The sequence below is a fragment of the Thunnus thynnus genome, chromosome 16 (assembly GCF_963924715.1).
Source record: "Thunnus thynnus chromosome 16, fThuThy2.1, whole genome shotgun sequence".
Taxonomy (NCBI): Eukaryota; Metazoa; Chordata; class Actinopteri; order Scombriformes; family Scombridae; genus Thunnus; species Thunnus thynnus.
Genome location: NC_089532.1, coordinates 18939910 through 18967509, shown reverse-complemented (window position 1 = coordinate 18967509; position 27600 = coordinate 18939910). Strand labels below are relative to the sequence as shown.

At 39.9% G+C, this 27600-nt stretch overlaps 4 protein-coding genes across 6 annotated transcripts; 2 read left to right on the top strand and 2 right to left on the bottom strand.

Moving 5' to 3' along the window:
* Positions 1 to 1942: 1942 nt before the first annotated feature.
* Positions 1943 to 9079, bottom strand: zgc:194887 (uncharacterized protein LOC571819 homolog). 2 transcript variants are annotated; one of them, XM_067613388.1, is made up of 3 exons: positions 8501 to 9079; positions 8196 to 8353; positions 1943 to 6512 (listed from the first exon to the last, which is right to left on the bottom strand). In XM_067613388.1, the coding sequence occupies exons 2-3, from the start codon at positions 8338 to 8340 to the stop codon at positions 5818 to 5820; spliced, it is 840 nt and encodes a 279-aa protein (XP_067469489.1). In that variant the 5' UTR covers positions 8341 to 8353; positions 8501 to 9079; the 3' UTR covers positions 1943 to 5817. The 2 variants fall into 2 exon arrangements, with proteins under 2 accessions (XP_067469489.1, XP_067469488.1); XM_067613387.1 differs by having other exon boundaries at positions 8196 to 8356; positions 8501 to 9072.
* Positions 2783 to 4363, top strand: chrm5a (cholinergic receptor, muscarinic 5a). The gene has a single exon (XM_067613383.1). The coding sequence runs from the start codon at positions 2783 to 2785 to the stop codon at positions 4361 to 4363; it is 1581 nt and encodes a 526-aa protein (XP_067469484.1).
* A 53-nt stretch (positions 9080 to 9132) lies between the features above and the next one.
* On the bottom strand, positions 9133 to 13709 carry LOC137199242 (KATNB1-like protein 1). The gene is made up of 9 exons (XM_067613386.1): positions 13547 to 13709; positions 11753 to 11891; positions 11385 to 11661; positions 11186 to 11301; positions 10491 to 10541; positions 10309 to 10398; positions 10065 to 10169; positions 9649 to 9742; positions 9133 to 9541 (listed from the first exon to the last, which is right to left on the bottom strand). The coding sequence occupies exons 2-9, from the start codon at positions 11884 to 11886 to the stop codon at positions 9509 to 9511; spliced, it is 900 nt and encodes a 299-aa protein (XP_067469487.1). The 5' UTR covers positions 11887 to 11891; positions 13547 to 13709; the 3' UTR covers positions 9133 to 9508.
* On the top strand, positions 13104 to 26704 carry acp7 (acid phosphatase 7, tartrate resistant (putative)). Of its 2 annotated transcripts, none has more exons than XM_067613384.1 (15): positions 13104 to 13170; positions 14166 to 14256; positions 14438 to 14574; positions 15251 to 15451; positions 15552 to 15734; positions 17374 to 17399; positions 18407 to 18504; positions 22741 to 22803; positions 23777 to 23891; positions 24140 to 24253; positions 24984 to 25050; positions 25486 to 25553; positions 25633 to 25704; positions 26066 to 26203; positions 26307 to 26704. In XM_067613384.1, exons 3-15 carry the CDS (start codon positions 14466 to 14468, stop codon positions 26370 to 26372), a joined length of 1320 nt encoding a protein of 439 aa, XP_067469485.1. In that variant the 5' UTR covers positions 13104 to 13170; positions 14166 to 14256; positions 14438 to 14465; the 3' UTR covers positions 26373 to 26704. The 2 variants fall into 2 exon arrangements, with proteins under 2 accessions (XP_067469485.1, XP_067469486.1); XM_067613385.1 differs by having other exon boundaries at positions 14166 to 14261.
* Positions 26705 to 27600: the final 896 nt, after the last annotated feature.

Here is a 27600-nt window from a genome sequence, read left to right as displayed (position 1 = left end):
TACCCACATGGAGGATTTTCTCTGTGGAGGTGATCTGCCCCTGAATTCACTGTTGCTCCGAAGTGATAGCATCAGAGAGTCTGTGCCTCCCTGATGGTGGATTTATGCCACTGCTGTCATACCAGCAATTTTCAATAGTAAGTAATAATACTGGAGAATTGGAAAAATAGAATTTTAGAGCTTGGAAGGTCATACGCAGGACGGAGATTATGGGTTGTCATGGTACTCAAAGCAGAGCAAGTGGCATGGCTGACAATACATGCCATATAGTGCCCTGCTGGCTGAGGTATTTTCTGAGTGTCCTCTCTGAAACCTGGAAGAAGGGAGTGAGAACATATTATCTCAACTGGAAAAGTATGACACAGAGATTAGCCTTATGCCCAAATATTGTATAGCCTGAGTGGGTAAAAGGCTGCTTTACTCTCAGTTTTGATTGAACTCTGGCATATGGGTAGATAGAACACTGAACATAATTGTTTGCATATGCCAACCTTCAAGGCAAGAGCAAAACCAAATGGCACTACAATGCATTTGATGATCATGAAAAGCAAGTCATAGACTTTTCCATTTAGAACACACAAAACCAGGATGGCATGGGTAGACCCTCACCCACTATTGATTGTAGCGCTAAATACCTACTTGTAACCTGTGGGTTAGTGGACCTAGTGTACTGTGAGCCTCCATATGCAGAGGGCCTGTGCTGCCCTCCACTGGTGCAGGGGGTGTTTACGTGTGAATCTAAGTTTATTATTACAGGAGACTCTATCCACAGCAATAAACATGGATGTGATTTAATTGTTCATAGCAAAACTGTGGTGCTTGAGCACTGAGCGATAATAATAGAAAAAGGAACTTTGAATCAGGATCTGCTTATATTCTAGGGGGCTTTCTTATGCAGGATCTTCCTGTCATAAAGGTGTCATACTATCACACTGATGGGGTTTACATGAAATTCTGTGATTGTGCATTGGAAAACACAAAAAGTTAGAACTCCAGAATACGATAGTGTTTGAATGGCTCCATAGAGTAACGTGCTTCAGAGAAGGGAGTATATTGCAGAATTAGGGAACTGCAGATGCTCTCCACACAGCAAATGTTTGCTTATTTGATTATTTCAGTGTCATCCCTCTTAAAAATGAATCATACACTGCAGAAATAGGAATTTGACTCATGGCTGGCAAATTAGCTGGCAGTGAGTTTGAAATGTAGGCAGATATTTGTAAGTTTCATCAACCTCAAAGCTGGACACAGATTGCAGCTGTCATTCTTTATACTTTCTACAAATTTCATGGCTGAATTTACAGTTTGGCTCCATGAGAGTGCACCAGAGTTGGTTTCCACTAACACTGTACAGGGCTTATATCCAGACGTCATCTTGGTTTCTTCTAACGGTATTTCTGCATACAATTTGTGAATTATCTTGTCACATTTGATTTATACTGATAAAGAGAACAGACATTTTGCTAGTCTGTCATTACTATTTCATTTTATTAGCACTTGTGATTGCTATTATATAGCCGGTTTGTGATCAAGAGGCTGAAATGTTCACACAGGTTATGCTTGGCTAAGGAGAATATATTTCAATAATTGGTTGGATGCATATTATATTATATAGTGACCATAATAACCTGTCATGGATTCTCATTTGATTTATCTATCCTCCAGGTAATTCTTTTCCTGCCAACAATCCAAAAACATGCAGGTCAGATGACCTGGAAATTGCTAGGTGTAGATAGTGTGGGCTGGTATAAACTGTATAAGTGTAAATGTGACTGTGAATACATTTTTCTGTCTGTTAACTCTGCCAAAACTTTTAACTCTATTTTCAAGCTTATGTATGGACCCTATAAGTGTGTACAGAAAATGGATGTATCAGTCCTCTCAGTGTTCCTAAACAGATAGATTAATCAAAGCACATACATTTCAAATAATGCTGCATTAACACACTTGTGACATTTTTAATAGTTGGATTTAGAATAAAGGCCATTTGATACATTTAATACTGCAACAATGTCGTTAAAACAAAAGACAAGGTGTCAAGTACTTATCAACAATCACAGTTTACACACATATTTTTTAAGACAAGAACACCAAATGCTTTAAAGCTGCTAAGCAAATATAACATGCTGTTGGGGCTGTGTAAACCCATGTACAGTAGGTAGAAGCGGATAGTTCAAACAAGGACCAAAATAACAGTCAACACCATTTTTTGACATATTTTCAAGATTGTCTTACTGAACTATACAATGAGTTTATGCACTATTACTGTGACTGGACAGACATAGAGCAAGGAATAAAATTATGCAATGACCTGAATTTTTGAAATGTGCCACAGATGTTTGCAAAGATTGCCTAAAATGCTCCATATGGGTATACTCACACAAGCTTGATATAATTGTGTGAACTGCGTGAGGACATTTGCTTTTTTTTCCATTGATGCAACTGACAACTTTCTATGTTTTTCACTAAAGTGAACTGAGTGCTGTTGTCTGTGAGGGTTAAATGACACATTGATGTTTTACATTCCTAGGTAACTTGAAAATTTTATGTAAATTATTAATCATATTAAGCTTGTATATTATCACTCAACATGAGTGTCAAGCAAAGTGTGAATTTTTGATGCTGAACATTTTGAAATGGCGCCATCTCGTGGCTGATCAATGGAACTTTTTTGCAGAGATAAATAATTTGACCTTTTCTTTCTTTTCTTTCCAGGAGATTTTCCTGAAAATGAAAAATACAAACATTCTTGTCATGGTGGGATGCCAGTAAACTCAAGACCATGGAAGGAGAAATCACACTAAACTCCACTGTAAATACCAGTACAATGGACATAAATCTGGTCACCCACAGTCTCTGGGAGGTCATCACCATTGCGACTGTGTCAGCTATAGTCAGCCTCATCACCATTGTGGGGAATGTTCTGGTAATGCTCTCCTTCAAAGTAAACAGCCAATTGAAGACAGTGAACAATTACTACCTGCTGAGTCTGGCAGCTGCAGACCTCATCATTGGTGTTTTCTCCATGAATCTGTATACCTCTTATATACTGATGGGCTACTGGGCCTTAGGAAACCTTGCCTGTGATCTTTGGTTGGCGGTGGACTATGTAGCTAGTAATGCCTCCGTCATGAACCTGTTGGTGATCAGTTTTGACAGATATTTCTCCATCACCAGGCCTCTGACCTACAGGGCCAAACGAACTCCCAAACGAGCTGGGATCATGATAGGTTTGGCATGGCTGGTGTCTCTTATTCTGTGGGCACCACCTATCCTCTGCTGGCAATACTTTATAGGAAAAAGAACTGTTCCTGAGAGACAATGCCAGATTCAGTTTTTCTCTGAACCTGTGATAACCTTTGGGACTGCGATCGCAGCCTTTTATATCCCTGTGTCAGTCATGACAATCTTATATTGTCGAATCTACAAGGAGACAGAAAAGAGGACCAAAGATTTGGCGGAGCTTCAAGGGATTAACTATGCCACGGACACAGGGGTCATCCAGCCTCAGAAGACCATTATCAGATCCTGTTTTAACTGTAAACTAAGGTCAACTTCACATGACAGGAATCAAGCCTCTTGGTCATCCTCAAGCAGGAGCAATGCTGTCAAGTCAGCAGCCACCACCAATGATGAGTGGTCCAAAGCTGGTCAGCTGACCACCTTCAACAGTTACGCCTCCTCAGAGGACGAGGACAAGCCCGTGTCTCCGGGGGCCTTCCAGCCCTCCTTCAGGAATCAGGTTTGTGAGACCAGCAAGAGTGGAGTAGGAAGCGAGAGTGAGCAACTCAGCAGCTACGAAGATGACAGTTTCTTTCAGACACCACCCAAAAGCAATTCTCAGAAGAGCAGTAAGTGTGTGTCCTACAAGTTCAAGCCTGTGGCCAAAGACGCTCATGTGGAGCACCAGGGCAAAAACGGAGACACCAAAATGGCGTCCTCGACATTCTCCTCGGCCGAGTCCATGAGTGTCCCATCCACCTCCTCAACGTCTAAGCCCATAGACGTCACGCTGAAGAACCAGATCACCAAGAGGAAGAGGATGGTGCTGATCAAGGAGAGGAAGGCAGCTCAGACACTCAGTGCTATCTTGCTAGCCTTCATCCTGACATGGACACCTTATAACATCATGGTACTTATTTCCACCTTCTGTTCAGACTGCATTCCCCTTTCACTCTGGCACCTGGGCTACTGGCTGTGCTACGTCAACAGCACCGTCAATCCCATGTGCTACGCCCTTTGCAACAAGACTTTTCAAAAGACCTTCCGCATGCTCTTGCTTTGCCAGTGGAAGAAGAAAAGGATTGAGGAGAAACTATACTGGTATGGACAAAACCCAATGGTCAACTCCAAACTTACATGAACTTTTTTTTTTTAAGATGGTGTACGATGATGGCTGTAAATGTTTGTAATGATAATCTTGGCTTTCTGAACTTGAAATCTACATAATAGGTGATATTAAAAGTAATCAGCTGGTACAATTTAAATAGTGTGCTCATGAATCAGTAGGTCTGCTATATTGTTTGTTAATGACTAGTCAAACTACAGAAATGGAGGAGCATCAAAGTCCCAATATAATCAGTGACACTGTATATAGATTCTAAAACATTAGAAATGCAAGCATTTTCCCCAGAGTTGATGCTCTCATGTACAAAATACCATAGATTAACATACAGATTATTTCATATTGTACTGTGTTTGTATTCAAGATGCACATTTTGATATCTGGAGACCATGATAAATTTGTTCCAATCTAATAATTTACACTGTATATTGGTTTAAAAGTGTGACAACTTGCCAGTGTCCTTCCCAAGTTGATGCTCTTACACACAAATTGTCACAACATGTGCAGATATGTTTTATTCTGATTATTGTGTTTGTATTGAGGATGCACATTTTGGAACTGCTATTTTATTTTAAAGGGCTAATACAGTAAGTGTCGTCCTGATGTCAGAATCTGCTTGCTAAGTCAAGATTGTAACTTGATGATAATCGAAGCCTTTTCACATGTGCCATTGCCATTTGTCAGATTAACAGACATAAATTCAGCTTATCACATTATTTTTTTCCTGCCATTTCTGTGCTGCTAAATGCAATTGAAAATAAAAAGTAATGCTACTGTTAATTATATTACAGGCATTGATAAATCACCCGGAATAAAACCTACTGGTTAAAGGTTCAAATACAGACTGAAAGACATGGTAGTCATTTTACTCAAACTACATGATAAACTTGCTAAACAATGTCTGTGTTTACAAGGGGAATGGCTTGGATGACTTAAGAGCACACATTGTCTATTATAATCTGTTTATTAATCTTCATCCTCAGGACATTCTCTTTTTCTTCGAGCATTAAAATACAGTATTTGTTTTTTTCTGAATTGCTGTAGCTAAATCAGTATGCCATCATATCTTCACTGTATTTCTGGCAAACTTGTAATGTACTGTGGCAAAGCAAAAATACTGTTTGTTTGTGAAATGTTTGTTTTGAAATTCTGTAAGCATTGGATGGGAGATATTTTCCATGTGTCATAAGCTATAATGTCATGAAACACTTTGTAACTGTGATAAAACTGAAATCTGCACTTGCAATTTGGGAAATGAAAGAGACCCTTTGCTTCAAGTATATTGATTGAAACAAAGCTAGAGCTAAAAAGTACTGGATTTTTATACTGTGTTTCAAGGTCGTGATTTTTTTGTTTGTTATCTTCAGTATTTTGTGATCATGTCCATGCATTTCTGAATAAAATGTGGTGAATTGAATGTCAAGCATAATGGCTATTAGGAGTAAATCACTGATCCTGAAAAAATGCTGTCCTCATAGCTCATCCTTCTTGCAGTCTCCAGTGGGAATCAGTTTAACTGTGTCTGAAGGTCTAACCATCATCCATGCATACTTGCACAGTCGCTCCTTGTTGCAGTCCTTTTGCCAGTAGATGACATTCCTGCGATTCAGATTGGCACCAGCGCAGGCGTCATACCACCAGCCACCTCCTGCCACCCCCTGGAACTCAAGCTTGGCGCAATTCTGGAAGTAGTTGTCATTGTCTCTATCTTTAGTGGTGAATTTTTGGTTGTCATGTAGGTAGTTCTCTGTGTCCAGGGTCAAGGCATCCACGGCGGTGCCCTGGAATAATCCCAGCCTCAGCCTGTATGCTGATGCTTCATCCTCCACCAGAAAAGGGTCATACTCCCCCATCTTGGTGATGGCGTCTCTGTCTACTAGTTTTACTCCCAGTTTGTAGCGGCCAGGCCCACGGGTGAGCTGATGAAGGTATTCGTTCCCAAGCCAGTGATCACCAGTGACACCCCCAAAGCCATGCTTGTACTCAGCCCAGGTACGGTCAAAATTCACACTGCTGTTGACGGTGATATGCTGCACAATGGTCCATCCACCCTCCTGCATGGCACAGTAGGCCACAATAGGGGAGTCACCTGGTTGAATCAGGTACACACCATCTCTGGCCTGGCCTGAAGAGGTCATCAGCATTTCATGGCAGTCTCTGGGAAGCACTGTTGGGCAAATTAACATATCAGTCATAACTGTGAATTAGTGAAAGGTAATTACACTCATTTATTCAACCTGTCAATCCTGATAAAACAACACAAAAAAATCCTATCCATTTGATGACACTACAGTGAGGTTTCACACCTCTAAGCAGATACTTTGATAATACAAACTAAAATGGAAAACACAAAGAAGTACAATGAGACCATTTTACCTGTTTTTTGTTGTTGTTGAAATAATGACATACAGTATGTTAAAAGGCCACTGATTTTACATGTCAAAGTCAAAGTGTACTTATCATGAGTAGTAAAGCTCTTGTATGTAAACGTTTGTATAATGTCTTATGTGGCTCCGGAGTATCATTGTCAAGTCTGGAAAAATAACCCAGATGATGTCATACTGATGTCATCAGGGTTATTTACACACAAATTTATAGCAGAAAGTCGGCTTAACCAACGAGCGATGTGGAGTTAAAGGTCCAGTGTGTAGAATTTAGTGGCATCTAGCGGTGAGCTTGCAGATTGCAACCAACTGAATATCCCTCCCCTCATCCTCTCCTTCGAAGCGTGTAGGAGAACTTACGGTGGCCACAAAAAACGCGAAAGGTCCTCTCTAGAGCCAGTATTTGGTTTGTCTGTAATGGACTACTGTAGAAACATGGCAGTGCAACATGGCGGCCTCCATGGAAGAGGACACGTTCCCTATGTAGATATAAAGGGCTCATTTAAGGTAACAAAAACACAATGATTTTTATTTTCAGGTGATCATACACTAATTAAAACACACTTATGAATATTATATTCCATTTCTGCCAAGTCCGTTCCGCTAGATGCCACTAAATTCTACACATTGGACCTTTAAAAGGTGTGGGTATTTACAAAGGGAGGTAGGGTCTAATACATGGGCGCTTTCTTATTGCATCATGGGAAGTGTTAGTTCTAAAAGTCAGGATATTTCAGCCTCTACTGAATGGATTGTGACCTTTCTTTTTTCTTTTTCCTGACACCAGTCTCTCAACTGTCCCCTTACTTTATGGAAGTGCTAAATCACTGAACTTTTACCAAATAAATTTCTTTACATAATCATGTTTACAGCTAGAACATAAAATATTCAGTCCATTAACTTTGCATTTTAATTAAGTCATTTTAAAGTAACAAGAAATTTTGTCTATTCAAATTAAATTATGGAGTGATTATAAACTACCATTAATATAATGATGGCGCAGAGTTGCAGACAAAAGTCAAACCTGTCATGTTTTTGCTCGTCAGGAATTACTCATTACAGTACATTGATGGGAGCAGCATGCCAACACAGTTTCTCAATAGCTCCCAGGTAAACATGGTAAAACCTTGAGCAATTGCCAGACTTTTACAACTATTTTTCTGACAAATTATCTTACAAAGAATAACTTACCAGGACATAACACTTATCATTAATGAGTCACTAAGCAATTTAGGTGTAGACTGGAATTTGACCCACACCCACAGGAGAATCCACACAGATCATCGGAGATAGAGTAACACAGCACTTAAAAGCAATCACAGGGCTGTCACACACAAATACACACAGGTACACTTTATCATCATCAGCCAAAGTTTGAAAAATTCTCCACAAGAAGCATTTAGCTTCACCAACAAATGCAAACATAACATATAATTGTGAAAAATGAAAGACTTGCATAGATATACCTCTCATTCCATGATTCAGGACCAGATTGTGCTCATGTTGGGGAAGGAGATTCAGGTTCTCCGCTTGGAGATGCTCCATGTCAACTCCAGCCAGACTAAGCAGCAGCAGGAGCCCTGCTAGCAGCCCACGTTTCAAACACTTCATCCTTAACCTTCCCCTGCTGACAAATCAAAAGTGTTTGGCAAATAACACAACAATCCTTTTTTAAATTCAGCAAACTTAATGAGAAAAACACACAACAAAACTGTTAAGCAAGAGAAAAAATAAATGAAGGTGTCTTGAAAAATAAAATGAATGACCTTACCTTCAGTGGAGTCACCTGTATGAGGCGACAGAGAGTAAAAATATGTTGTTTTCTGTACTCAAATCTTCTCTCACGCTCCTACTGTATTACTCCACGCTGACTGAATGACAAGCACTTGAATGCAAACAAGGCTGTCGACTGCTGAGTTCATAGTCAGAGTTCACCGAATTGCAGGTCCATTCACACAGCGTCTCCTGCCCAATCACAGCTGGACTTCAGCCTCAGGTTCACATCACAATGTGAGACACCAACCCTCCATTTATCTGTGTCAAGTGAGATAAACCCACGTGTAAATAGGGAGATATGAGCCATGCAAACCCATATCTCTCTATAACTTCAATCACTTCAAGTGAATGAGGCTGAAGTCCAGCTGAGATTCAATCATAGTGGTTCAACTTAAATCTGCTGCTGGTGATCTGACAGCTCAACGCAGCTGTAATTCTACTTGAGGTAAAGTACAGTGTTGAGTTAAAGTACAATAATTCCACTGAAGATGTGCATTTGAAGTTTGCATGAATTCAAAGAAACATATCAGTGCTGTCTCCTCACACAGAGGAAGGGGATTACACCCTTTGTGTTGGTTGCAAACAAACAAACAAAGAAAAAAAAAGATCACGATACCAACCAAAAACTCAATGTAAAATACAAACTGTATTCATCACCAATGGCATGATTGAAAAGAGTAGACACATAAAACAACATTGTTGCATTATTTCTTACATCCATAAGAGTTTCTGTGACATGATTGAAACTATACAATAATACACTTCTTTGAGCTGGTGACTAGAAAATCCTACTGGTCAATGAAGAGAATCACATCTAATTTATATTGCACATAGTCAGTACTTCAACTGTTTCAATTGCTCTGCCAACCAATAAATACATCAAGCGTCACTGACATTTCACTGCTACAGTACATGATAAAGGCACTTCTCTGTGGAAACAACTGCAGCTCCTACATAAGGGGGTTGCTAAAGGAGACAGATGTTATCTGGCTCGTCATTGCTGTCAGGTGAGTTGAGACAGGAAAGAATCAATGACCTGAGGGAAAAAGATGATTAATTTAAGACAGAGGTTTTTTTTGTTTAATAAAATATGAGGCAAACAATGACAGTACAGTAGTAATCTTTCATACATTCAGCACTGACCTTTGCCATGTCTCCAGCAGTTCCAGGAAACAATTTCAATAAAGGCTCCTGATGCCATAACTCCAATAACTGCTGATTAAAGACTTGGAAATTTCTGAAACAATTGAAACAAAGTTAAATAAAAGATTATACCACAATGGTTATATATATCCTAATCTACACATTAATTGTGCAACAATTTGAAAATTGTCGCAAATTCGGGCTAGTATGTGTGTATATGTGCAGGGTTCACTGTGATTACTGATTTATTTAATAAATTGAGTGATTTAACACAAGATTATATCCTTTAACAAGATATTTTGTTTGTTGTATCCTAAGTTGTTTGCTGCTTTGTTAACAGAACTTTTCTTGGATATACAGTAAACAGCATTAATCTGTTCAAAGCATCTTACAGCTTATAAAACAGCATCACTTACCTATCCAGTGGAAGTTTTGTTGATCCGTTACAGCCACTTGCTATGAGTTCCTCCCACCAGTTTTTCAAAACCGAATTTATCCACTTTAAACCAACAATGTGATAGCTGTGAGAATAAAAGACAACCTTAAATTATTTGCATTTCTTTAGGTATCCTACTACAAACTGCCTTTTCTTCTATGTGCATATTAATTTTAATTCTGTAATAATTCAGTTGCATGCACTACCAAAACAGGAATACTCACTCTTCATATGGATTGCTGAGGACTTTCCTCACTAAAGGAATGAGGTCAACACAACAGCCAATGGTAATCCTGGAAGAATCCTCATCAATGCTGCATGAAAAAAAAAAGAAAATTAGATTAAATTAACATTTACTCAGCTTGTAGTCAGTGTTACTCAGGCTGCTGCAAAATGCAATGCTTACCTTTTACTTATCAGGGGGAGAAAATCAACAAACACACCAGTGTCTTGGATTCTGTGTAAAGACAGTGATGTAATGACATTATTATGTATGAGTGAACATACAGTACTGCCTGTCGCATGCAATGACTCTATATAAATATGGATGACGCATCTCCACTTCCTGTCGCTTGGGTGGAGGTTTGAGAGCACTCAAATAACTAATTAAAAACAAACTTATCAGAAAAATTAGTACTTCATCAGCGTGATAAGAACTACCTAAAATGACAGAAACTATCTTTGGGAAAAATGTATTTGATGTGTACTTTGATTTCTTAGTTTGGCTCATGTCCAATCTGTTAACATGGAGAAGATGGGACTTATGATCTATACTGTAGCCAGTCACCAGTGGGCGATCCTGATGTTTTGGCTTCACTTTTGAGAAGGATCTATTTGCTGTCTGTCAGACTTACGTGACACACCCTCTTTACTACACATCACACCCCCCTGATGTTGTTATCGTAATGCTACAAGAACGCACCCCCCACCCACCATGCTGAAACCTAACCAAGTGGGTGTGTCATGTAGTAAAGTGGGTGTGTCCTGTAGATACTGTGAGTCCACAGACAGACACACTTGTCACTTTTGGGAAGCTGTCATGACTTCCATCTTTTATACTATCAGCGGTCACATGCACAAAACCGACTACACACCACATACCTCAGGAAGTATGTCAACAGCTCTCCAACATTTCTCTGCCATAATGTTAAGGCCACTTTCAGTCTCAGATGTCTTCCAAAGAGCACATCGGTCATTGTGCTATGATCCCTTGTGAGCTGAAAAACATAGTACAGTTCAGTTAGTTTTATCTGCATATTAGTAACAAAGTAAACATGGTCTGCACTATATCATTTCTGACCTCAGTGAGTGTACTGTAGTCAGTTTGTTCAGAACCAGTTCTCCCAGTCCTGTCATTATTATTGACATTTAGTGGGAACTCCCAAAGGTCCATCTCAAATATCTCCTGTTGCATGTCCTGCATACAGTTCATCTCATTCTCTTTGTTTGCCGCATCATAATTTCTCCCAGACCCGAGCTGCTTCTTCCGAGTCACCGTCAGATGATGTGTCTTCCTCTTACAGGACACTACCCGCTTCACTCTGCCTGGGTTGTTGCCAGAGCGACTCACTGGAAACCTGGGTAGGATGAATAGTTCAAAAATTGTGTAGAAAGCCAAATCACACATTGCACTTGCTGTCATGTAAACACAAAACATTAATAACATACCTCTTTTTGTTGAACTCCTCATTTTTATCATAATCCCCCTGTAAATGAGGATAGCTCACTCTGTACTGGGCTGCATCGTGCTGGAAGGCATGTTCAAGATTTTGGTATTCCCCGTCTTCACTGTTGGAGTCCATTAAACCTAAAGAAAGAGAAGCCTTTTTAATAAGCAGTAGTGAAGGAAGTATTCAGATCCTTACAGAAGTATTATCAACAAAATGTACTTGAAGGGGTACTCCAGAAATTTAGTATTACACATTCATAACATTTGGGTATTTGTGTGAAAAGAAAGAAAATGGCCCCAGCAAGTTATTATTATTATTATTATTATTATTATTATTATCATCATCATTATACATAATAATTATTATTAGATTGTTAATACTGATGGATCAATGTGTAAGTAGTATTAATGTTGTCGCTGGTCAAGGTGGCTACTTTTAACTACTTTATTTATAGTTAGGTAGTTTGGTCCAGTGGTTCCCAACCTAGGGATGGAACTGCCTTCAAAAAGGTCACAGGAGGAATCTGGAGGGTTGTGGGATGATTAATGAGTCTAGAAAGAACAAAGTTCTGCTACAAAGAGTTGTATCTATTTTTTTAGACTTTTTTCAAAACTTTTCTTTTTGCAAGATACAGGGTGATTTTACCCATTTGGCCTCAAACTGTTATTTAAATGAAACCCTCTCAGAAGTTTAGAGGAGAAGTCACTCTTTGGTGGAAATGTAAAGAAATCATCTGAAATGTGATTAGCAGCACCAATTGGATCTGGTTTTTTGTAAGTGGTAGCAAGCCAAAAAGGTTGGGAAACTATTAGTTCAGTTCTTAACAATGCATCTTTTATACGCTTAATGTAGCTACATTTTTATTTAAAATCTTGAACTGAATGGTTTGAGTAGCAATATCTGTCAAATAAATGTAGTGGACATAACATAAAGAAAATAACAAGAGTCAGCCTATATATATTTCCCTCCAAAATGTAGTGAAGTAGAAGTAAGTAGCAGAATACGGAAAAAGTCAAGCAAAGTAGAAGTACCTCACAATTGTACTTTAGTATGTCAATAAATGTACTTGGTTGCTATCAACCTTGTTAATCAATTTTAACAAAATGCTTGACCCAATAAAATGTTTACTAAACATACACAGCCAGTTGCTATTATGCTCAGGTAAACTCAATAAGATAACCACAATGCAATTCTATATCTCTATAGGCCTATATCTAGTTAAAACATTTGTTTAGCATTCTGTGATGTCTTTAGGTGGATACAACATGTTTCATCCCCCAGTTTCATGCTCCAGCCTTGTGCTGCGAGCTGAACTCAATAAAACTCAATTTCCCACAATTCACGTGGGCATTGTTGTTGGACCGTACAATGACGTAATCAGGAACTTCTCTCGAGCCAAACCAGCTGAGTTGTGTTGTGAGTGTTTTTTTCAGTTACAAATTTAACATTTAGCTAACGTTTTCAGGTCAGACCGGGTTTGTGCTTTAAGAGAGTCTTACTCATCATCGCTGAATTGTTAGAGCTGTTCAGAGACAGCACAAACGACTCTGTTGTCCTTAGCCTCAGAACTAACGTAACGTTAACGTTAACGTTAGATGTTGTTAACATATGGCAGCCGATTTAGCCAGCCAGAATTACATGTAATAGGTCAAAAACACCTGGTCAGAACGGTTTAATGTCACAACCCGTGGTCAAAGAAAGTATTAATAAAAGTACGTTAACTTACAACTGCGTTACGACATTCAAAGTGAAATAAATGACGTATCCTAAATAATTTATCTGTTGTACTCACCTTGTTTTCCCTTCCTCAAGTAGAGATAACAAAGTTAGACCTCCCGTTTGATTCGTTTACCGTTATACATCCATGAAGGCGACTGCCGACTAGCCAACAACCGATGATATCACCCGGCATCAGAGAATAAAGCATCCTATTCATAATGCAGCTGCTGCAGGCTGCGCCCTCTAGCGGCTACGAGATAGCAATGGTGCGAATTTCAAAACCAAACACCAGCAGTCCAGACTAGTGGTTTTCAGTCATGCTCCCAGCCAGTCATCTGATCTAACTGATAAATAACTATTAGTCATCATCAACTGGAAAGACAGTTGTCATAACTGATAAATGGGATCAGCTAGTGTAGTGTTTTGGCTCAAATGAAACTGAAGTTCAAACCTAGCTCATGACCCTGATTGTGTCCTTTATTCTGATCAGAAGTGCATATCAGCTGTCTGCTTCATTGATTTGAAGCAAGCTGTGGCTTGTGGGCTCATCTCTGTTTGTAGGCCTATACCTGTGTTTACTTTGGCAGCAGTGCTTCCCTGAATGCACAATGAAAAACAACATCAGCTGCTTTTATTGACACATCATCTCTTTCCGTGCTGTTCTCGCTGACTCTGCTGTTTTGACTCTGCAGTTGCATCATTCAGATTGACTGATGTTCCTCATCAGAGACCAAAACACTGTCTGTCTTCGTGTGTGTGAGCACAATGTAAAGTGGCACTGAGGTAAGGTATGTTATTGGAAGGCTATAGTTATATTATATGATTTAAAAATAGTACACTAATCCATCTTGTTTTTTTTATTGATGGCTAGTGTCATGTGATGTTTTGCGCACAAGCTTTGGAGAACATGTGATTGGAGTAACAAAGCAAATATAATTTTCTCTGTGTGTGTTACTTCCACCAGGCTTGTGTTCCTTCAGTCAAGCATTAAAATGGTGCCTGTTTATGCTGCCTGTGCCTTGTTTAGCCTCGCACCCTTGTTGGTGCTTGGTATTCCCCCCATTTGGACCCAGCCAGAACAGGTGCACCTCTCCTATCCAGGTAAGTGTTTGAACTGTCTCCATCAGCCTCATGTATTTTCATTTAAGGGTACTGTTTTCCCTTTCATAATTCAAACTTGTATCCAGGTCATGTGGATTGTAGATTTATAGATGTTTTGTACAAATTACTCAATATAGTAATATAACGACTTAAAGCACTGTAATTCACAGATGTTTATATTCACTTTCAGTTATCTTGATATAAAAAGTATTAAATATGTAGCTAATTTAATGGTTGAGGGCCCTGACGAAGCAACATTTCCTGCTGAAGTCTCCTGGTGCTCTTAAACACTACCTGTGCACTCTCCAGAAGTCATTTAGGGTAAAGGCACCAGATAATGTCTAAACTTCCATACATATACAGTAGCTGATGTTACCCTTGGTTCACACAGCTGGTGCAGCATAAGTTTTTGTTCATTCCTTATGAAGGTGAAACATGTGGTAATCATTTAATGAATTGATGTCTCGGTGAAATGAGCACCTGGCCAGTCGTCAGCTTAACTCCGCTTTCTGCTGGTTATATCTCGCCAAAGGCAAGATCAAAGGCATCGCTCTTGTGCAAGGTCAGCGTTTTCATAAGCATCTCTTGGGTTTTATAAATGCGCCGGTAAGTGAATCCAGTAGTTCTGTCAAATCAATCTGCATCACATTTCCAGTAATTGGGTTTTTCTTCGCAGGAGTGCCAGGTTCCATGGAAGTGACCTGGACCACCTTCAACAAGACGGAGAGCAAGGTTGAGTACGGCTTGCTCGGGGGTCGGCTCTTTGAGATGGTGGCCAAAGGTGACGCTACTCTGTTTGTGGACTCTGGGATGGAGAAGAGGAAGATGTACATCCACAGAGTCACTCTTACAGGCCTCAAACCTGCTGCTACTTATGGTGGGTGTGGCTTTAATGTTGCTGACTTCCTTTTTTTTTTGGCTTGTCAGAATGTCTCAGCGTATAAACATAACAGCAACACAAGCTAATTTAATTTCAGTGTACCACTGCGGCAGTGATGTGGGCTGGAGTGATGTGTTCTCCTTCACTGCCTTGAACGACAGCACTAGTTTCAGTCCCAGGTTTGCTCTGTATGGCGACCTGGGCAATGAGAACCCTCAGTCTCTGGCTCGACTGCAAAAGGAAACACAGCTCGGCATGTATGATGTCATCCTACACATAGGTAAGCTAAAAACTGATAGATTATTATATATTACAATATTTCACCGGTGCTGTACTAAGGGGCTTTAAGTTTTATCAACTGGTGCTCACGGCATTAGTCATCCACAGGTGTTTGGCGCAGCTTCTAACAGATTGCAGTTAACATAACTCAAATCACGAAAGCTACCTGAGAGCCAACAGAAATGTCTAATGAAGAGGTATTATAGCATGATGGTAATTACTGTAATGTAATCGGCATAATAATACCTATTCGTCATTTGTAATTTTTGTTTTTGAACAATGAGGGTTGGATGTTGGCAGTAGAATGTCTCTCTCGCAAACATAATATAAGCCTGTGTTGTGCCAAAATTTGTTTGCCCAAAAATGTGATTCTCTGTCTCTGTAGCTTTTGGACTCTTTATGTCACAATAGGAAGCAAAAGAACAGTATTATTTTTCTGTTATAAGGAAAACTGAAGAGGCCAAGAGCTTTCTCAGTTTCACATGCAGTAAGTCCAGGAAACTATAAGGTGCTCTTGGAAAAAAAAAATGATTACAGAAAGAAAATAATCCTCAAGCACTTAATAGTTGGACATAAATGCTGACTGGTTTCCACCTCACAGGGTCTTCATCAGGGCGGAAATAGTGCAATAAAAACCCTCTGAGGTGGTTTTAACCAACATGCCCAACTAAATAAAGGCTCTTAATATAACTCCTCTCCTTGCTCTGCCTGTTGAGTGCCTGAAGAACATTTTCTTTTCTATAAGAGCCTGAAACACTGACTTAAATGCAATGTTACAGCCACTTTACAAGTTTACAGAGAATTAGATATATATACACACACACACACACATACACACACATAAAAAAAAAATATATAAAATATACCTTAAACAGCTAGATCATTTGTTTGAGGCTAATAGCAGTCCACAAAATCTATTAAAGGAATAGTTTGGAAGATACTCTTAATTGCTGTATTGAGAGTTAGATCAGAAGATTGATGTGTCTTATGACTAAATACAGTTAAATGTGAATCTAGAGCGAGCAGATGATTAGTTTAGCCTATCATGAAGACTGGAAGCAGGGAGAAACGGCCAGCCTGACTCTGTCTGAAGGTAAAGCACCTCTAAAGCTCATAAGTTAATTAGTTCCCGCTTGTAACTCTACATAAAACCATAAATTGTCGTTACACTTCCGTCCTTACACTTATGAAAGGATTGACAAACAAGATTGAATGTGTTAATTTGTGAGCTGAGACGTAGGTTTACAGATTTAGAAGGTTTAGATTAGAGGTAAGAGCTAGGCTGCCTGTTTCTCCTTGCTTCTAGTCTTAATGTTAAGCTAAGCTAATTGCCATCTGGCTCTACCTTTGTATTAAGCCTATGTAAGATGTAAGAGTGTTATTGATTTGATTTAACTCTCTGCAAGAAAGCAAATAAGTATATTTCCCAAAATGTCAAACTATTCCTTTAAGTCTGTCCATGTTTAATGACAAAACAAGGATGAAATTAAGGAAAACTCTCAGGTAAACACAACATCTGGGGGAATCATGTTGCCACAGTTCACCAAAGATATACATTTTTATAGTGCCAACAAGTAAAACCTCTAAAAATACTTAAAAAGCTCAAATATTCTAATCTGTGTGATTTTTTTGTTTTACAGGGGACTTCGCCTATGATATGCATGAGGTACTCTTCTGTCTTTCTAATATCATGAATTCTGATGGAACCTGTGCCCAGCTAAGCTCACTGACAGCAAATTTCTTTCAATACCTTATATTTTTAAAGTCGCTCTGATATTCCACTAATGCCATAATGACAGATGAGATAAGCCATTTTACCTTTCTCCAGTGCCCCTTTTCTCAAGCTACACCACTGTTTATTATCAGTGCGCATAAAGGCCCTCAGCTGTGGTTGAGACACACAGTGTCTGAGTAGCATTACTGTGAAATGCTGTAAGGCTGTGGTGAAAGATGAGAGCTAGGGTCATGTCGCCCAAGTATTTCATGAATAAAGTCCCGCCATTCAAAACCTCAAATCTTAAGTCCCAATAGCATATTTGTTCATCTGCAAAGCTCCCAGCTGTCATCTTTGATATTTAGCAGACATAATCTTGTCTTGGATGCTAATATCATTTTTCCTGTAATGAGTTCCTGCATTATTAATGCGTTTTTTCAAAGATGGAGAGAAAGCTAAATGCAATCAGCAGACTACTGCAAAAATTAATAACCATAATTCATCCAAGCTGTCTTTTCAGTTGGAATGTGCAAGTACATCCTGCGGCTTCACTGATATTATAAATAGAAAAACAGAGAAAGAGAATTTGTACTTGTACATCCTGTGGCCCAGGATGTACAAGTACATTCTGCGGCTTCACTGATATTATAAATAGAAAAGCAGAGAAAGGGAATTTTGTCTAAAAGGTTGTTAATGGCTGTGGCAGGTAAAAGTCATCAGTGCAGTATGTCTCTAATAGCTTTCAAGCCAGTATTAGGATATCTAAGAAAAAAGAAAACATTTCTGGTTTCAATGAGGTTTGTTTGGTATGCTGATATGTTCCTGGAGCTGTCTGCAAAATCAACTTACGCAGTAAGTCTAATTTGGCTGAATGTGCTTGAATGGAGAAATATGAAACAGTCTTGTGTAACGGGAAAGTCTTTGGCGTCATGTTTAACGGCTGAATAACACTGTTCCAGGACAATGCCAGGATCGGAGATGAGTTTATGCGGCAGATCCAGTCCATAGCAGCCTACGTGCCCTACATGACCTGTCCAGGCAACCATGAATCTACATAGTAGGTGGAACTCAAGTGAATGTCTCTCCCGCAGAAGTATAATTAATGGGTCTTGGACAAAAACAGCAGTACATGCCGCAAAACTCGCCAGTCGCCCCTCTGACAAATTGTATTTAGAATTGGCTACTGTAAATGTGGTATGTGTGTTTTTGCGAGGCCCCAAAAAAACAGTTTTTCCGCTATAGAGAACACTTTGGTCTGCCGAAAACTCTTCACTGTACCATTTGAACAGATGGGAGCTATTTTGGTCTTTAAAGGCTGGAGCAGAGTCAGGAACCGCCAGCATCTAAACAAGGCAATGCTCTCCAAAACAAACATTTATCTGACTGGGAATCATCAGCTTACTATCTGTTTTTCAGTTCCCAGAGACGGCATCTCGTGATGGGAACTCTGCATTTTGACTCATCATCACTGAATGTACTGCATGTGCCTGGGAACTTTTGTGGGCTGAGAGACAGGGTAGTCACTTCAGCAACATGACTGTATGTTTAAGACAAATTTAGAGTTGAAGTAATTAGTAGATTAGTCACATTGTTGATTGAATGTTATCAATGTGTTTGATAATTGATTAATCGCATTTTAAGCAAAAGTGCCAAACATTTACAGCTTGTCAAATGTGAGGATTAGCTGCTCTTCATTGTCTTAAAATGAATTGAATATCTTTTGGTTTTGGACAGTTGGTTGGACAAAACAAGCAATTTTAAGACACATTCACAAAATCACTTTGGGAATTTGTGGTGGGCATTTTCGCTATTTCCTTACATTTTATAGCCAAATGATTGACTGATTAATCGACAAAATAACTAACAGATTAATCAGTGTTGAAAATAATTGTTTGTTGCAGACTTTAACAAACTGTAGAAGCCTTCAGTGCTACTGTACATGCAGTGAGTTCAGTATTGATATTCTTACATACTCATATTGCTCCTACTAGCTTCATAATTATGTCCCTAAAATGCTGCCTAATTAGCCAATTATTTGAGTGAATGTGAGTCTATTTGCAGCGTTCGCAAAGAATGAATCATGTTGATATTGATCTAAATTCCAGCACGGTCAATGAAGTCTGGCCTATTATCTGTCTATAATACGCCACCTTGTTAGTCAGATATTTTCAGCCCGTTTGGGGAAAAAATGTTCAGTTCAACCGTATTTTGCTCAAGATGATAAAAGATGATGTACAGAGTAGAAAGTGCAAACCATCAGCAGCCTTAATCCTGAGGATCAGCAGCTAATGTGTCCTAATTCTGAGCACATCTGCTGGTGTTAGTTGTGTACGTTTATGCATTTTAACAGATTTCAAGGTGCCTGATGCCACACCATAATATTTACTTGCCCCTGGAGACAGTCCTCGCCTGGCCTTGCCATGTGTAATGTGACTACTGCCTGGTCTTTATTATGGAGCTGCTAACAGTAGTCTCTTTTTCTTGGCGCTGCATCTTGACATAAGAACCTGATATCAAGAACCAGCTCACTGCATTACATAACCAGAAATCCAACTCCTGTCTCCCTCTTCTATACCTCAATGTGTGTTTTGTTCCGCGGTGTTGTTAAGAATCCAAAAACTCCCAGCAGCTGGCCCCTGCTTTTCTTCCTTGCTCTCTTGTTGTGCTCTCTCTCACTATACTTCACTGTTCCTCTCTCTTTCCAACCTCAAAAACCTAATGGCTAAAAGGCAATTGAAACAGGGCAGACCACAAAAGTTTTCAGTCAGCATTCCGGCAAGATGAGAACAGCGGGTCCACAGAAGATGCTAAGGCCTCAATCAAGACCGTCTCTGTTCACCAAGCACAATGCATGGTTCATCAGGCCGTAGGACTGAATGGGAAGTAATTGTCACTGTTTGAAACAATGTCCTGTGATGGGAGTTAGTGGTATGCTGACAACTGGTTCCTTTAACCTCTCCAACTGCCTGGATTAAATAGGAAATTCTGGGACTCCAGAACTCATCAGATGATTAAAAGGAAGATTTGATTAGGAGGGAAAATGTTGTTGGATCAGTTTAAGCGTCAGGTTGTTCACATTGAATTTGACATCCACCAGATTTCTATCTCGATCTTATTTTAACGGAAAAGCAAACACACATGGAAATAAGCATGCTATGGGTTACAGAGAATGACTCACATGTTATGTCTGACTCCCATTGTGTGGATTAATGACTCAATTATAAGCTTATCACATTTGTACTCATTCAGATTTTCCACCGCTGAGCAACCAAACAAGAGACTCTAAAGCCTGCGGTTCACTTCATGTCCACTTTCCTGCCGGACATACCCAATTATACTGGATTCCTAGTGAGAGTGATTATTATTTTACTTAAAAATGTATTATGTTTGCATGTTATTTATTTCTACTGAATAGATAGTGCCTACCCAGATTCATCTAAATGTTTGCTGGTACTCTTCCTAGCCACAAGATGGGAGTATGAATCCATCCTATGACTCTCCTGGTTCAAGGCCATACTGAAAACTTGTGATTCTGTCGCTGAGAAATTCAGATGATTACAGGAGCGATTCTGACTGTGTAACTCTATTTTAACTGAAATAAGTTGTGGAGTACAGTTTGGATATAATATAAATCACAATAATTCCAATTGATGCATTGTTGTGAATGACCTGATTTTAAAATATTTTTCCTATAATTATGATTGAAATTATGAGTTTTGGAATTATGGCAACTTTTTGTTGAGGAGTGGAATGATTTGGAGTAGTAATAGTACAAAGAAGGTGTCTAAAACGGACCTAAAGAAGAGCAGAGTTTCAAAGGCAGTGCTGAAAGGTCACAGCGCACAAACGGACCTCTACTGGATTATCAAACTGGCCTTGGCTTCTTATTCCTGACCTCAGTGTCCACAGAAACTATAGGTCCCATTAGTTGTAGACTTTTTCAGCATTAGTAAAGCTCTCTGTGATCCTCCTTTGTCCTTTGACCTCTGACCCCGCTGTTCTCCAGTTACCCCTAACCCTACATTAACCCAGTCAACGCGGTGATCTGAACTGTCCTACCCTGTCCCGGGCTGCTGTCCAGACTATCGCCTTTTTTTTTCTTCTCTTCCTTACATAAGATAGGAAAACAATCGTTCCCATCACCTTGCTTAGTTAATGGCCCGTTGAGAAGACTGGCTCCGGCTTTCATGCTGAAATTAAAAACCATGAAAAGAGACTGGCGGATTGGCAACAGGGAGAGTTTTCCATGAAAGAGTTTTTCCCTTTTTGCATGGTGCACCAATTGTAATTTTTGGACATTACTGGTTTAATGTGGACAATAGTGCTCTTTTATATGCTGCTCCTGAGGTTTGGCGTAGGTTTGTCTTATTTTAAAGGACATGTCTGGTGCAGTGAAAGGAGTTGAGAAATTAGGAGTGGCAATTGCGGTCGCAGTGATTGACAAGTGCAGTGGTGGATTGATCACTGCAAGCATCCTTCTATATGTGGATCAAGAGGGAACCAAAAAGACCTTACTCTAAAACCGCTATGGAAAAGCCTTAAGATGTGATTCCTCTGATGACGGCTGGATCTAAAATGGTAGTTTTCTTTTTATGTCATGGTTTCAAGAAGGGTGTATTTAGAGGCTTGTTTTCTTGACTGACAAGTGTATCAGTGTATTAAACTCAGCTGTGGTGGCTCCCACTTGCTCATCCCATCTCAGCTCCACCCAGGACTCCCCCACACTGCCCAAATTTTGATTATCTGGCTCCAGTAACTGACCACGAGGGCGGCAAATGCAGTAAACACAGATCCTGAAGTCTAAAACATCCCTTCAAAAACCTATGAGTGAGGTCATAGAGGCCATGTCCATGTTTTTCTCCTTTAATTTGTAGAGCCAGCCACTGATAGTCTGGGTACAGCAGAGTGTGCGCTTTTTTTTTTTAAAAGGCTGATGTTTTGTTTTTTTTAACTTTTGAAGCAGATGTCAGCACCACAGTTTGATGGTCATCTTTATCCGATGATATACCTCTCTGAGTTTTCTGCCAGGTTGAAATTAAAACTAAAAAGGGACTCATGACAAAAGAATTGCACCAAAATGAGTGTTATTTTAAGAATTGGGTCATTTTCTTTTATAGAAAAGCTGAGAATAATCTTCAGTGTATTGTGAATAGATTGCAATTAAGCTTTTCTTCAGGCTCGCCACAAATTAGAGAGGAGAAGTCGGTAGTGTTAATTGCTGTTTGTTATGTATATTCAAGAAGTGTTGATCGGTCCATCTTCTTACCTTTTTCCTTATCTCTTTTGTTCACAGCAACTTCTCCAACTACAGAAATCGCTTCAGCATGCCAGGCCAGACCGAGAGCCTGTGGTACAGGTAAGAGAGAAGGAAATATGTCGGTCCTATGTAATAACACAATATTTGAGTTGTTGCCATAACTAAGATGGAGTGCAACATACTTAAACAGGTGAAATAACCACAAGCAGTTTTGGTCAGTAAAAGAATGATTCACATCAAAAGTAGCTGCAAGCTGCACACAAAGAGAATCATTTTTTCCAACATGGGCCCCATGTGAAGTACCATGTGAAAGTTTGCCAAACCTCCTACTGTATTTTAGTAACCATTAATGAGCTGTAAGAGGCAGCTCAGGGGAATTGGCAGCGGAGGAGTTTAGAGCTCCCCTCTTAGTTTAGTTTACCTCTCCTATCTCAGGGACTATACAAAGGAACTATACATCTGACTGGGTGACTCATAGCCAACTACAGACCTCTTTCTCTCAGACAGTAAGATAATACCTCGCTAGACCACAGGCCAGCTGCCCACTCCTTAGTCCCTGCACCGAGATTCAGACAGGCCCGCTGGCTGAGAGCCCGTCCGTCATGTGCACAGTTAGGAACAAAAGGAGGCAGAGTGGAACACCAGAGAGGCAAGCTGAAATCCCATGACCACAACTGGAAAGTGTTCAGTTCTTAACATACAGTACACATGTACAGAACACATGCTTTTCCATTAACCGTGTATACATAGTGCAGTAAGGTCTTATGAGTGGACCCGTCACAGAATCTTCTCCATATCTTCTCACATCAAGTCAAAGGTACACATTTACTTCCCATGCTGGCTAAAATGATTGAGAGACACAAGTGTGCGTTGAGTCAGAAAAGTGAATCATCTGGCACCGCATTCAACAGCAACATGCCAGCGACAAAAGGTTGCCTGTGTTTTGGAGTATTTTTCACACTATCTGGAGGTTATAGTGAGGCCTGTTCCTACTTACCATCCAACTTTCAGCATACTTCCTCTACTTGGCTTCCTCGGCTTTGTGTATCATCGTAATGTTGTGTGTCCGCAGTTGGAACCTGGGGTCAGCGCACATCATCTCCCTCTCCACTGAGGTTTATTTCTATCTCGAATTCGGCAAGGATCTTCTCTTCAAGCAGTACGAGTGGTTGAAGAAAGACCTGGAGGTTAATAACCACACCAGTTTGTATCTGTTGATGATGGCTAAGTGTTTTCCATTGCACTCCTCTCTGTCTCCTTATAGCACTCTCTTCCTCCATTTTAAGACATTATATGCCCTATTATCTATCAAAGCAGTTTCATTCTTTCTTTGTCCATCATAAATGTTACTGGTTTCTCGTTCTGTTCCAAAAAATGTCTTCCTATCTCAATCTGGCACAAATTTACATAGTGTGTATCCTTACTCCTTACTCAGGAGGCCAACAAGTCTGAGAACAGAGCAGTGCGTCCATGGATCATCACCATGGGACACAGACCCATGTACTGCTCCGATGATGACCAGGATGACTGTACCAACTTTGACTCATATGTATGTAAACCACAGGCCACTTTTTATAATATACACAGAGCATTGGTGTAAAGATTACTTATGATCTCGGACGAAACTCATACTGGCAAGTAGTTTTATAGATTCCGTAGGTGTAAACGAGCATGTACATAATACAAGAAGTCAAGAGTCAAGCTTTAAACTTTGGCTGAGTAAAGGAGGATGGTGCCACTCGTACTCCTGCTTGATCTCAATTGGGTAAATTTCTTTTATAATAACTAACTAATGGCAGACATGTTGTTAATTGAACTATGTACCTAATATGATTTTATTTGAGAGAATCAATATCATGAGTTACCCACAAAGTACCCCAGGCTTATTTTGCAGTGTTTTCTTGGCTTTGCAAAGAGCAGCACAATTGTATCATTAAAGGCTTGACTCGATTACATAAAAGATATTTGTAGGATATATTTTCTGCTGTGTTGCCTGACACTTAAATTGCCTCTGGTAGCAAACGTGTCACACGTGTTGCAGGCTAGCCAGTCCACATCGAAACCCTAAAGCACATTGAGTACGGTATGCTGTCATAATCACTGTAATTTGGACCTAATAGTTTCCACTTAGACTTACTTCTCTCAGCACTTGGCACCGTTTTGAGTGAGGCTGGCATGGGCGGGATGGGGCTCTATCAGGTGGTGTTTGAGGTATCAGGTAGTGTTTCAGATGTGAATGTCAGTTCATGCTGTCATTGACCCTCTCTGTTATATCTCAGGTGCGGCTGGGACGAAAAGACATCAAACCACCAGCTCCTGGTCTAGAGGATCTATTTTACCGCTATGGTATGGTCTCTATTACACAACCAGCTGTGTGCCGCTAATGGGTGTTTAAGATCACAAATTTGCACGCTCAGACAGCCTAATGTCCTAACAGTTGCAGACAGCACAGCAATCCAAACATCCTTTATTAAAAAAGCAGGCATTTGGTCTGGCTGACATCCTAACAGCCCATTTCCAAATGTTTTTCCTGTATTAGATTTCTCAGACTTTTGTTTGTTGCATTTAATTATTTAACTTGTGGTGGAACTTTGAAAGTTTTGGTTGCTCTGATCTTAAGTTTTTGTTGATTGCTGAGAAATCTCAAAATTAAACGGGCAGAGGATCTAAGAAGCAGTAGATTACACAGCAAAATATGTTTAATTGAGCTGTTTTGAGAGTTGTTTTTTCTATATTTGCACACATCGGAGATTGCTGACTGTCATCAAATATCTTTCACAGGCGTAGATCTGGAGTTGTGGGCACATGAGCACACATATGAGAGGCTTTGGCCTGTCTATGGTGACAAGGTCAGTACATTCTTAATCCACAATATTCTTACTTCTTTTTTGGATCAGTGAAAGAGACTTCTTGTGTTTTTCTCTTTAGGTGTACAATGGGAGCAAAGAGCAGCCTTATGTGAACCCCAAAGCTCCAGTGCACATAATCACGGGCTCTGCTGTAAGTACTTTCATGTCATCAATGTTAACGATTATCCACATAAATCAACATATGAATTGACTGCACTATCAACAAAAACAATGTCATGCATCGTACACAGTCCTCTCCGTGCAGCAGCTGGTCTGCCACATGAATTTAGCACCAGCTGTTCCACTGGTTAAGCATTTACTGATGTGGTGGTGTGCAGCGCAGGGCATGCTTCATCATCTGACCACAGAAGGATTAGTCATCGGCATATCAAAATGCAGCCAGATTCGCACCGAGGCACAGCCACAGTTGTAAATGTCACAGAGGGCTTTGTGGACAGAGTTCCAGAGAAGCAATAGCAGATTCAGTTTAATCACTGTTGATTCCTTCGCAGGGCTGCAGAGAGAAGACTGACAGGTTCAATCCAAACCCCAAAGACTGGAGTGCTTTCCGCAGCACAGACTATGGCTACACCCGCATGCAAGTGGTCAATGCCACCCATCTTTACTTGGAGCAGATCTCTGATGACCAGGTGAGCACACATTGAAGAACGTGAGCACAAGCACTGCACACTAAAGGTGAAAGGATGGATTTTAAGGTCAAAGTAATAACAAAGTCTTTTTTGTGTGTTCCAGTATGGCAAGGTGATTGACAGCATATGGGTGGTGAAGGAAAAGCATGGCTGGTCTGCCTGGTTCTGAAGAAAAAACTATCTGCTAAGGAAATGCACTTTGAATTTTAAACAAGCACATTTTGTGTAGCGTCACACCCAATCATAATGGAAATTTACGTTTTTACTCCTGATCATTCAGCTTTTCAAATTAAGCAGTAGTGAATCTTTTGATTTCAGACATGCTCCACAGTGTTTTATCCCGTTGAAAGATCCAATTTTTGAGGACCACCTACTGTGAAAATACATAATGTAAATGTAATTTGCAAACAGGGCATTAAAAACTGTTTTATGTTTGAATAAATCCTGATTTTTATATGAATGTATAGTTCTTCCTCCAATAAATTACTGTTGATCACTGTAGTTTAACCCTACTGTCTTTTTTTCCCCAATTCAGGTAGATGTAGGTCCCTTCTGTGCTGCCCAAATAATGTATTGATAATAAACAGACAGCGTGAGTCTGGCAGACACCGAGCCCCAATCCTTTCTCAGTATATTTTTCATTGTTAAAACCTGGAAATACACTTAGACAGATCAGGTCTCTCTTCTATCACTCTATCAAGATGACAGATTCTCCCTTGGCTAATCCTGTCAGGAAATTGGAAAGTCATTTCATTTGTCCATCTGTGTTACCGAGCAGACCTGACACAATAAGACACATGGAAGTCTCTGCCTACACGAGGGGCTGTTATGTAACTCAGGGATGCTTGTGGCTTGGGCACATGCAGAGTGAGAGAAGACGCTTTCCTCAGAGGAGCGTTGCTTACGCCGTTACTCTCACCACGACTGTGATATTAATTCCTAATAGCAGCATGATTAATATTGGCAACAACCAGCACGGGTCTGCATGCATCTGTGGTTTGGGTTGACAAGCTGTCTGTTATTGCCAAAGTGTAATCATCTCTGCATTATTCTGTTGATACAACATAGTCTAGATATACAAAATCAATGATTCATTAACACTACACACATGAGTTAACATACAGCATGTTATTTGGCAGACATTTATATCCAAATACATGCAATACCATGAGATAATACACACTGATGGAAAGCCCCCCCCCCCAAAAAAAAAAGCTCACCAGAAAAACATTAAGAAGACAGAACATTACGGCAGCTTACAATTGGTCAAGAGTGTCAAAACAAGTCAGTCATAAGGAGATGAGGGTTCGTGTAGAAAATACAAAAGTAGCCAGGCGTCAGTAGCACGTCTGTAAATCTAACCACAGGTTTGTTGAACTTCTCTCTGATGTCAGCAC